Genomic DNA, 12,357 nt, shown 5'->3' with positions numbered 1-12,357 from the left:
TCTTAACATTGTGCTTTGTTTTTCCTTCTACATCTGGGGTATATTAAAGGTCAGAGCGTACCTTAGATGAAGTTTAGATATCACCACCTAAATGTTACTCAGGAATCTCCATCTTAATTTGTCACAAACTGATATCACCCCCTCACTCTCCCCTTTCTCCTTCTTCTCTACTTCCCAATTTGGTTAATGGCAGCACCATCTCCCCACGTTAGAAAGCTGGGAGTTATATTAAACCTTTCCTTCTTTCTTTTCTCCCACATCAAATAATCCAGTAATTCCAGCTATTTTAATAGCTCTCAAATGTGTCCTCTCCTCTCCATTCTTACTACTTATTGCTTTATTTCAAGACCTTTTGAATTAGAGTCTGGACTACCTGAGCTGTGTCCTAACAGATGTCCTTCTATTCTCCTTCTCCTATGCCTTCTCCTTAAATCCGTCCTCCACACCACCACCAGTTATTTCTCTAAAGAACAACCAGATCACATTGCCACCATGCTTAAAATTCAGTAAATGTTACCTATCACCTCTGGGATGAAATCTAAATTTCCTACTATGGAAGACAAGGTTCCTGCTTACTTTTCCAATCTCACTTCCCATCAGCCCCCAGCCACACCATGTACTATATACATGCCAAATTATGGATGGTTCCTCAAATGCACTATGATCTTTCTCAGCTGACCTTAAGAATAGAAACTTGGGAATGGAAGGATCAATATTATTCATAGAAGTCTGAGGCTTCATGGGTGAGGTAGGTCTTCAGTTTAGTGAAGGTACCAAAAAGAATATCGTGCCTATATTTACAAGCAAGACAATGGAGGGAAAAAGTGGGGAGATTCACCTAGCTGGAGCAGAGGGTTGGATTTAAGTAATAAAAAATAAGGCACACAGAGAGAGTGTTGGCAAATTGCAGAGGTCTTAAAAAGAGGTTTGGTATGTCAGCATGGCTGGATTGCCTATGTGTCCTGCAGTCCTCAAAGTGTATCTGGTAATTATTAGTCACAAAGAGGTGTTTGTTTTTTTTAAGTACATTTGGAAGCCTAGCCCCTGTTCTAACTGTTAAGGAAAGAAAAGTATTTTTCTTTTATTTATTTCACTGTATTTTTCAGCTCTCTTGCCGTGAACTATTAAAATTCTACACCATTTGTTGAGTTGCTTTCTGGCAGCTCCAGAGATAGCCTCATTACATCCAATGCATTCATCTCTAAAACTTCTTGGTAAAGGACATATGTTATCTGTTTTCCTATGTTAGCAAGGTTTAAGGGGATAAATAGCAAGTTAAGCAAACACTGCAGGATACTGAGAGTCTCAACTATTTTAATTTTGTGTACCACAGTCACAAAACAATAACAATAATAAACAACATTAACAATAAAAGAGCAATTTATTATGGGTGATATTAAATCTAGAGTGGCCATCACAATATTAAAGGCATCTGTTATAAGATTTTTCAAAAGTTAAGACCATCTTTTTCTAGAGACAGGGACTTACACAAAAGATGAAGAGAATTTCTGGTTGAAAAATCTGACTGCATTTTTGAGTCATTAACAATATCAAATTATTTTATATGGTTGCTAGAAAGGACCACAGTGTGTCCTTTTCCTAATTCCAGAGTCTGCCAGAATCAAATAAGATGAATCGGCCAATTGTCACATGGTATTCTGAAGCAACACTGTTGGCCCCAATAGACAATAAAGGCATGGTCACGTAACGGGGAAGGGATGTGAGAATGAACATATAAGAAACATTGCTGAGGGAACTGTGCAATTTTCGAAGTTATTTGCTCATATCCTTAAAACCTTCTTGGCTGTGCCTTTGTCTTTTCCATCTCAAGGTATTCTTTTCATTAATCAAGTGCCAAGGCTTTGTCTGATACCTGTCTGGAGGTTGAGCTGCAACAATAGGATAAAAAGAAACTTGGGAGTTAAAAGTGGTAATAAAAGAAAATTATATTTTTATTCTTAGACTATCTTATATAGATCATTTAATAGAAAATATTGGATATTATGACCCTTGAAAGCTTCAAACCCATGCCCAAGAAACTACTACGATCATCTTACAATCACAGGTATAATACTGTCTCTTAAAATACTAAGATGGCACCACAGTAATGCTTATTTTGGGACCTAGCTGTCTGTTAATATTAGGTTAATACAATGTTTACTATACTTGACACCTTTAATTACATGTTCTTTTCAATATATAAAATTAATTGTAAATTTTTAGTTATAGGCTCTGATTCTTTTTCACTTGGTAGCTGTGTGATCACAAAAAGGTTACTTGACTACGTAATGCCTCAGTTTCCTCATCTGTAAAATAGGGATAATTATGTAACTTCATCGTGTTGTTGAGAGGATTAAATGAGCTAATACATGTAAAACTCAATATGCATGTCAGATAGCAAGTGCTACTAAATGCTGGCTATTAAATGGCTGCCTGAAGATTCACCTTGGATTTTATGTATTTTTCAATTTTAGCATTGATGTCTCCCCAGTCTTTTGTAATGTTATGTCATATTCTATTTATAAACTATATTCAAGAGTAGTATGAAACCACGAAAACAATCATATTGAGAACTGAATTTTCTGACCTATTGCTTAAACTCTCACAATTAGCAATCTTAGTCATTTTTTTCTGATTCAGAGCCTTTTGCAATTATCTAGAAATGGACTTTTCAGGACCTAGAACAAAACTTTGCTTGCCTCATCTATCATTATGTAGTCAGGTTGGATGAACTCTGCTTCTTGGTTGTGACCAGCGTCCATTGATGGTATAGTACACATGGGATGAAATAAAATACTGCTGGTGCTTGTTTCTTCTGTTGTTTTCATTTCACTCGCTACTTGACTAGCCAGATTTTTATTTAGGAAGTACCAAGATAGCAAGTGTGAACAAATATAGATTGTTCCCAACTTATAAAAAAGTTGTGTTCTAGAAATTCATTTATAATTCAGTTGTTTGTAATAAAAATGATTTTCTTATTAAAACCACTGTAAAAACTCAGGTGGCTGTGGTCCCCAAAGTAACCCAAAAGCAGAGGAAGTTTTCTGTAGGGTGTATGCATGTGTGTGTGTGTGCGTGTGTGTTTGTATAGGCTCTCTGTGAGAGAGTAAAAAGGAGGTGGTAGGGGATATATATATCAGGAGGCTAAGATTCCCGAGTCAGCAACCAGGTAGTATAGTTGGCTCAGAATAGCTTGACAGCTTGGTTACTTTCTGAATGGAGCAAGAAGATTAGGGAGATAGAGTGACCTCACAATGGGAAAAACAGAAGCTGGTAGTGAATAAGTGAGAGTTTGTTAACACAGGTGCTTATATTTTGGGTATTTGCAACTTTGAAAAGTTTGCAATTGTGTGTGTGTGTGTGTGTGTGATCAGATAGGGGCAATTCAGAAAGTACAAAGGATGATGTAAAAGAAAAATATTTCTTTTACAAATGGACTTAGACTAGCCAGAACATACTGGGATTCAATGATATGATTAAAAAAGGAAAGATTACTGCAGTCATGTTTATTATTCCACATTATCCCTCTTTCTCCATATATTATTTCCTTTGCCTTCACCTACAATATACTCCTTTCATACTGCTACCTGCTTATCCCCACTCTTCATTTTATTGAGGAACTCAATTACACTGGGTCAACAGTCTCTATTCCATAAACATTCCACTTAATCAATCCAGGTATCTTAAGAAGGGGATGGGTTGACATGACTCATGAAAGGCAAAACTGAAATTTAATACTTTGCTTGTTTAATCATTTCACATTTATTGTCTTTGACACCCAATATGTCCAAACTCAGACTTAAAAGCTTTGGAAAATGTAGCCTATTACTTGTCCCTCTAAGTAGAAGATGGAATAAATTCAGACACAGCTGCCTTAGTTTTTTCAAACCTGGAAAACATGACAGAATACATCATATCCACACTTGTGTCATTGTAGCAAACATTTCTGGAATTAAAATGCCTCTTTAGTCAATTATTTAAGACTTACGATGTTGAGTGACAGTCTTAAAGTTCTGTTAATTTAGTCTCTGTCAATATTTGGAGTCAAGTTGATTTGGTGTGGTTTTCTCTATCCGCCTAGATATGATGCATCAGTGATTCTGTTGCTACATTTGAGGGGGCTGGGCCAAAGAACCTTGAGCCATCAGGGAAAATACATGATGCTGAAATTCCTACAAAAAAAGGTCATTGGCACAGATTTTCTGCAACAGAAGCAGTAACAAAGTGCTCTTTACCTTGAGCTTGGGGCAACTGGTTCTCCTTTGGATTGCTCACCTGGGTCGTTGTAGGTTTGTGGTTGGCTTAGAAAACTACACATGGTATAGATAAAGGGAGAAGACTGCATTCAATCTGAGACCTTGATCTTTTAGCAGATTAACAATTGTTTTCTCCCAAATTATTCAGAGAACAATAGGCAACTCACATTGTTAGCAGGGGGAACTTTTTGATTTGCTCAATATTATTGATTTAGTTACATTCAATTTGAGATCTTTTACTAATTCATTCCAAAAGGAGATTCCAACTTAGTTCACTCTATCTCAATTGAACACTTTCAGGACCCTATCTTATCTAAAAAGGAATCCAGCAATAAGACAGCATGGAAGCACTTTAGAATTATTAAGGAATATAATCAAATTGATATATAAAGGAGTGACTTTATGGAAAGATTTGGTGCACAGATAGCCTCAGTAAAGTATTTTAACAATTAACAGACCTTGAGCAAGTTGCCAGTATCTTTGGATAGGAGATGGTTTCGTTGTATCTTAAATTAAAAATCCCCAGAAAACATGTCTTCCACTGTAACAAAACACAGTATATTCCTAAAAAGCTAGGAATGGAAAAACTGTTTATCTGTATGTAAATATATTTAATTAAGAAGCTATTAGATGGGACATTGCTTTGATTATCTGGAGTATGTGGGTACTATATTTACCTGTCTACAGGTTGGGCTTAACTAAGACCTATTTAAATGACTATTAAGCAGAAGAATTAAACCTTTTCATGTATCCCCATGGCTATATGAGCAGGAAGGAAATGATGCACTGGTCAGACAATTTTGAAATGAAAGTATGAAAACTTTTGGCCATTTCAGCCAATTTTCCTTTTGAAGACATGATACTGCAAATTTAGCCACTCCTGAACGAAGACTTATCTGTAGGCTTCCTGAAATATTCAAGATACTTATAAACAAAAGCATTTTTGTTGGTTAATTTTTGAAGCAATTGCTAGAGGTACTAATTTAAGAGACTTTGGTGAAAAAAGCATAACACATTTGATTGGTATGTTCAGGCATCTGTTTCTAGGAATGCTTATATAACTCCATATTTACAAAACTCTGGTTATAATAGACTGTACTATATGAACATTTTTCTTCAGTGTCACTAGTGAATCATCTTTGTTCTTTAAAAAAAATCTACCATAAATCAGAAATGGCCATTTCTTTGAATGACCCTAATGCAAGTCTTCTCAAGTACATCAGAATCTGTCATGGACTTAAAATAACTAAATCCTTGAGTAAATTTTATTTATAAATAAAAGCTACTTTCACAATTTAAATTTAAGAAAGGTAGACTGACTATTAGTTCTATCTCTTATATGGAATTAAGTTGTTTCTGCAAAATTATAAATAACTTCTAGATAACTTATTAAATGACACTAGGCTCTTAGTAACACAGTTCTAACACCACTATCCATGGAAGTCAATGTGAACCTTTACTAAAAAAAAAAAAAAGATAATTTCAGGAATTATGACCTTGTTTGGTTACTTCTGAAAAGTGAAACACAAAATAATAATCCACACACATATTTCCAACTACTTTAATATATGGGTGACGTTGTTATCTGAACATCCAAAATGTTTCTAGCCATTCTGGAAACTCAGTGAGACACTATTTTATTTGTGTTCATATAACTTCTACCCTCAAATGGCCACTTGTTTTCCTATTAAGATAAGTAGGCTGCGAGCACTTTAAAAGGCACTATGTTTTTCACTTAGGCACTATGTTTTTCACTATATTTTTTGAGAATGCTACATGGTTTAATTATTAAATGCCTGTTGAAGGAATGAATGAAGATGGTAAAATTGGATTGATAATATGTTCTGATGTTGAGTTAGTTGTTTGGCTCACTTATGATTGGTGGAAAAGTTTTATTTCCTTTAAAGTGAGCTTCTCTCACTTCTTAAATTGTTTGAATGGAGAAAGTACCTCTGTTATCCCCATTGTAGTTGTTTGTGATGGAAATATGAACAAGGATGTAATAAACTAGGAAAATGTGGAAATACCAAAGCTCTAAGGGAAGGCAATCATCCATTCTTCCAGAAAAATGCTTTGCTAATGAAGGCATGCAAAATACAGTTTCCCAAGATATTGATGAATGCATTGTGAAGTCTGTCCATCTCCAATGAAAATAAAGTGGTTGCATATATTTCCATTATCTAGTCATGGTCAAAAGGCTGAAACATATGTACCCAGGGCATAGTATTCATATGACTAGATATTCTATTAAGAGCTAATTTTTATTATTACGTTTTTTGAGAATCAAATACACTTCAGTTGAAAAATTTGGTTGTTTTTTGGGGGGAAAGTATCCTACTTTGCAGCTAGTTTTTATGTAAAATGAACATAATATGTTTTACATGCCACAACTTAGGAAACATAGCTCTTAGATAATATGATTTCAAATGCAAAATGTTAGCTATATTCCTTAACTAGTAAGCTAAAACTTATTATAACCATATTTTCATTCAGCCAGAAACACCAAAGCTATAAATTAAAACACATTTTAAATGCTTTCATACTACTGCAAAAGTTCACTTGTGAAAGACAACTGGAGAAAACATCTCTTTTTTCTAATGTTAAGGCTTGTCCCTGAGCAATATTATTTTTATTACTTATAATTGGCCAACATTACCCTTAAGTTTATATAAGGAGAAGCTACAAAACCATACTAGGTAATTACAACTGTTTCCAGGGAGCTGTGGTCTCTTGGGAATATTGCAAAATTGTTCTCTATTAAAGTAAAAGCATTAAGGAAATACAAATGTTGCACTTTCATTTTGGTTATAAGAAAATATGCCTTACTTTAAATATGTACAGTTACATTCAATTACACATTCTAGTAGAAAACAAAGTAATTATTTCAAGTTGCACATTTATGCACTCAGATACTATAATCCAAATTAAATGTATTTGTTTATCATGTCTAATGAAGTATAACAAGGCTAAAATTCAATGCATACCAACTTAATTATGTCTCAATGACAACATGTTGGTAAAGTTTCATCAAAAATAATACTATGTGTTGCTATCAAAAATAGTTTATCAAACACATAGCAATCTTAGTTTTTGCATGCAATTCAGAGTGCTAGAAGAGACATTTAATAAAGACTCACTTAAAAATATAATTTTACTTATTTTCAGGAGAAACAAGATAAAGCAAATTTTAAGTCAAAAGTAGCAAAGATTTGGGTGTCTTTGCTCCCTAATATCGTGTCACCAAAGTAATTAAAATTATACTTATTTAAGTGAAAGATTAGAATATCTGGCTATTTCTTACAGCCGTCTTCATAAAATGAGATTTTTGAGAGATAGCTGTTTTAAAATATCTTGATCCATGGTATTTAAGGTTTATTTAACTTGATTCTCTCTCTGCACATAGAGGGAAGGAACCAACACCAGGCCATGTATAGGTGAGAGGAGGTAGGTAAAATATCACTAGGTTGCCTGTGATTAGGTTTACATGTATGAGCTATGCAACCCTTGATAGAGTAGTAGACAAGCCAGTCACAGTACAATCAAGGCCATTTTGCTATTTGTCAGTTGTATAGCAGATGGGTCTTTCAAATGGAAAACCATGTTGCTGGCTACAGGGGTCAAAGAAGAAGTAATACTGGATACCTTGTCTCCTCTCTTCCACGGCTCGCATACGTAAATAAATTTAAAAAGGAACTTTTTGATCCTGTTCAATTACCTAACACTCTGAATTATAGGAAATGGAGAAGAAATTTAAAGTCTACACTTATATAAACTTACCTTAAAAAATTGATTTACAGCACCTGATGATATAGCAAACTTCACAACATCTGGTAGTTCAGCTTCTACTATAATATCAAAACTAGGGAGCAAAATACTTGAATTGGAGTGGAAATTTAAACTGGCAAGATCCTTGATACCAATAGAATTCTGGACCCTAGAGAAATCTTTTAAAAAGCTACATTCCTTGGCATCAAGGACATCCTTGGACTCAGTGGCATGATGAAAACTAGCAGAGTCCATGGAGCCAGCAAAGACTTTGAGGCAGGCACTACATTTGTGTTCATCAAAAGTTGTATAATTTCTACCAAGCTTAGATGAATAATAAAACTTAGAGGTGGTCAGATTTTCAAGAGTTGAAGTATAAATAGTGCCAGCAGCAAAAGTGGGAGAGTTACCATAAAAAATATTATAAATAGAGGAATCAGCACCAATTTCCAATTCTGGCTCAGAGAGATTATCAATATTGCTAGTACTAGTAGAATTACGAACATTATGAGTACCTATGGCATCATAATTGGGGTTGATTACAGAGTTACAGTCAATGATATGAGTAAATCTAGGGTCATGGTTACTATCTGAGGCACAATTGGTGCCAGCAGTATAGCTAGGGCTAACGGTACCACTATAACTAGTGGTGTTGCTGGTATCAGTGACATTGACAGTGTTAGATGTAGAGGTGGGTCTGGCAGCATAGCTGTTTCTGGCAATATAGTTGGGATTGACTACAAAGCTAGAACCTACTGCATGGGTAAATCCTGGGACATAGTCAAAGTCTGAGTCATAGTTTGAGATAGCTGCGTAGTTGCGGCCAGCAGCACTGGTGGGTTTTGTATCATAGTTGGAGTCAGTATCCTTGTTAGGACTAATAGCACTATTGTGATCAGTAGCATTACTAGGCCTGGAATTAAAGTTAGAGTCAGAGTCTTTCTTAAGGCTAGGGCTATTATGGTTGGAGCCAGGACTATTGTTGTTGGGGACAGGGCTATTGTTGGGGCCAAGGCCATTGATGTTGGGGCCAGAGTCGTTGGGACCTGGTCTGATATTTTGGGAGTCAGAGCCATTGTTTTGGAAGCCAGATACTTTGATGTTAGGGCCAAGTCTATTGTTGTTGGGGCCAGGTCCATTGCTAGGGCCAGTATCATTGTTGGAGCAAATGTCATTGCCTGACCCAGTGGCATTGCTGGGCCCAGCACCACTATTGGAACCAGACGTGTAGTCCAAGCCAGTTCCATTTTGGAGCCTAGAGGTGTAGTCTGGATTAGTGTCATTGTTGGATTCAGCAGTACAGTTCTGAACAACATGACTGTCTAGGCCAGAGGCATCTCCTGAATTGTTAGTGTGTTTGTCTTCCTCAGAATCAGTACTATATTTGGAGTTGGCATTATTGTTAGTGGCATTATTAATGTTAGAGTCAGGTTCACTGTTGGAATCAGTTCCATTGTTAGAGTCACCATCACTGTTGGAATCAGCTCCACTTGTAGGGTCAGCATCACCACTGGGATCAGAACCATTATTTGTGCCTGCATCATTTTCAGCATTGCTATCTTTGGGATCAGTGTCATCAGGGTCAGACTTATCTTTGGGATCTTTCTTATCTTTGGTGTTGTTTTCATCTTCAGAGTCTATTTCATCTTCAGAATCTTTGTCATCTTCGGAGTCTGTCTCATCTTCACAGTCTGTGTCATCTTTGAGAAGAGGCTTGTCTTCGGCATTGGCCTTATCTTTGAGATTGCCAGCACTGACCAGTTTAGTCTCATTGTCAGGATTGGCCTCATTTTCAAGTTTGGCAATAAGGTTAAACTTGCCCTCACTTTTAAGGCTAGCAACATTGCTAGTGTTGATAACATTGTCTGGGTCAGGGGTATTACGGTGGGCCATGGTATTTTGAGGATTCAGGGGAAAGGTATGGGTAACAGTAGAATCTATGAGATTTTGGAGAGCTGAGCAACTTTTACAAGGTAAATAAGTAGTCGAACCCAAGGAATATTTAGAATCCTCCTGGTGTAGAGGGCACTGGATGTCCACAGGATGCTTAGGATCCAGGGATTGAGATAAAGGTCTGTTCTGAGAAGTCTTGCAGTGTTTAATAGATTTGGGGTTCAGAAAATATTTAGAATCCAAGGAAATTTGGAAATGTAAAGGACAGTCAGGGTCTGAATCATCATCAGAATTCATGAGACATTTATGAAAAGAATTATTGATTTCCATGAAACATTTGGAACATATTGGAGCTCCAGTGTGAGTCTTAAGGCATACAGCAGACCAAGGGCTCATGGAGGTGGGGTGGCAGGCGGGTGCTGAAACTTCAGAGGTGTAATCCTCAGCACTTAGGAGATGAATAGAATTCATCTGAAACCCAGAACTCTGAAAACTCTGTTGGTATCTATAGTTCTTGCAACGACTCTTAGAGACAGAAATTTTGTAGCTGGCATTTCTGTGATGCTTGTTATCCATGAATGTGTTTCGGTCTGGATAAGGGTTGTGGCTGTGCTTTTCCTTTAACTTTGGCTGTGAGTCTTGCTTATGAGTGAGAGTTGGAGAAACCTCTTTGAATCTCACAATCTTGTCATCACTCAGGTATCTTATAAGTTGAATTCTGGAAACTGCAAGAGAGATAAGAGTAAAATATGAGCAAGAATAATGAAAAAGATAGTGAAGTTTGACTTTGACACTCACATTACAACACAAATCTTTGCAGAGGAAAAAATGCCATTTCCTTCAATAGGTTATTACTATTTTATATTTCAAAAGGAGGCCATGATCCTAAATTTTCTGCTCAAGCAGGTGTCACTTTGAGCTTATTAAGACACAAAAAATGAAACATAGTTATTTATCTCAGGTTTTTATACTGTATCCCTAAATTGGTTAATATTTTATCCTGTGATCAGGAGTGAGGCACAACATTAAGAGTGAGATAAAAATGAAACAGCAGTATGCAGGCTGCTCTACAGAGACAGAGAACTTAAATTATAACCGAGAAAGTATCTCTTGTTTAATAAGCCTGAAGATGTACTTATGATTTCCAAAAGCAAATTAATATATTTCTATGCAAAAGGTAAAATAGAGCATTTATAATCATCAATTTATTTCTATATTATAATCTGTAGCTGCAGAGTTTGGTGTGGCTACAGCACAGAATGCATAGGGTGTATAGTGGAGACCTCTGTCAGAGGTAATCTAAAACTTTTGCTCTTTTTATAACTTTTAGAGGAGGGGATAAAAATGAATAAATGACAATAAAGTAGAATCTTAATGACATTATCAGAGTAGAATAGCTTTGTTTCTATGTGATTTAGAAAACTCAATACGATGTGTTGAGAAGAGCATTGGTTTTGAGTCAAATAGCCTTGTTTGAAAATTTGATTCTGCCATGTATTAGTGATATGATTTGGGCAAGTTATACAACATTTACAAGCCCTAGTTTCTTCAGCCATAAAACAATTATAATAATATCTACTATTTAAAGTTATTATGAGGGTTAAATGAGATATTCAATAAATGTTAGGCATTTCTACCCTCCTAAGATAGGAGAGTATAGTATCGTTGAGATTGTTGGGATAGTTTTTTCTTGTGCATCTTATAATACTAGTGACTAGTACTCAATTTTACACTATTCTGTTAATTCTCCTAATTTTCTGAAAGTTAGGAAAAACATGATTGTTCAATTATAAGGAGAAAACTTTTAGGTGTTTTTGATTTATATATATTTACAGTACTATTGCTCCAAGAAGTGCAATAGCTATTTTTTCCACACTCTTTCATAGAGTGAAAATAAAGCTTATCATAAAATATGTTGTTACTAGAAGTAGTATTTGTTTAAATATAATTTAAGGAAAAAGCTATCAACACAGACTATGGGCACAGCAAGATTATGACTAATGCAGATTCCTGCAAAGCAACAATTATATTAATAATAATTGCTAAGAGATAACTTGAATTATATTTAATTGATACCTATGTCATTAACTTTGGAAAAAAGACTTGGTATTCACATGAAAGGAGATAACTGTATTCTATTTGGGTAGGTGAAAATACTAAGTCAGTAGTCTAGGCAAAGCAGAAAAGAGAAAAACTAAATAAAAGAGGTGTTTGCTAATTTCTTTTACATCAGTTAGGCATAGAGTTAGATATTAAACTTGAAGACAGTCTTAGTAAAATGACAGCAATACTTTTACTGAAAGCTGTTCCATTCCCCAAATTTCCATGATTCTCAAATTTTTTTGCTAAATGTTTTAATAAAACATCAATAAGTATATAATTTTATTATATATAAATCAGAATACTTGCATAATTGAGTTTTGCTTTTGTTGTTGTTGCTACA

The 12,357-nt window shown here is 35.3% G+C and overlaps 1 protein-coding gene across 1 annotated transcript in view; it reads right to left on the bottom strand.

Moving 5' to 3' along the window:
* Nucleotides 1–1,395: 1,395 nt before the first annotated feature.
* LOC131400304 (uncharacterized) overlaps nt 1,396–12,357 on the bottom strand; it is a 311,511-nt gene continuing 300,549 nt past the window's right edge. The window contains exons 12-13 of the mRNA XM_058535085.1: nt 8,034–10,639; nt 1,396–1,889 (exon numbers count right to left, since the gene is read on the bottom strand). Of these exons, the coding sequence (XP_058391068.1) occupies nt 1,848–1,889; nt 8,034–10,639 (2,648 nt within the window). The 3' untranslated portion in view covers nt 1,396–1,847. The remainder of the gene's footprint in view (nt 1,890–8,033; nt 10,640–12,357) is intronic.

Source organism: Diceros bicornis, chromosome X (assembly GCF_020826845.1).
Source record: "Diceros bicornis minor isolate mBicDic1 chromosome X, mDicBic1.mat.cur, whole genome shotgun sequence".
Taxonomy (NCBI): domain Eukaryota; kingdom Metazoa; phylum Chordata; class Mammalia; order Perissodactyla; family Rhinocerotidae; genus Diceros; species Diceros bicornis.
The sequence above is the reverse complement of the archived record's forward strand: the minus strand, read 5'-3'. Positions and strand labels throughout refer to the sequence as shown.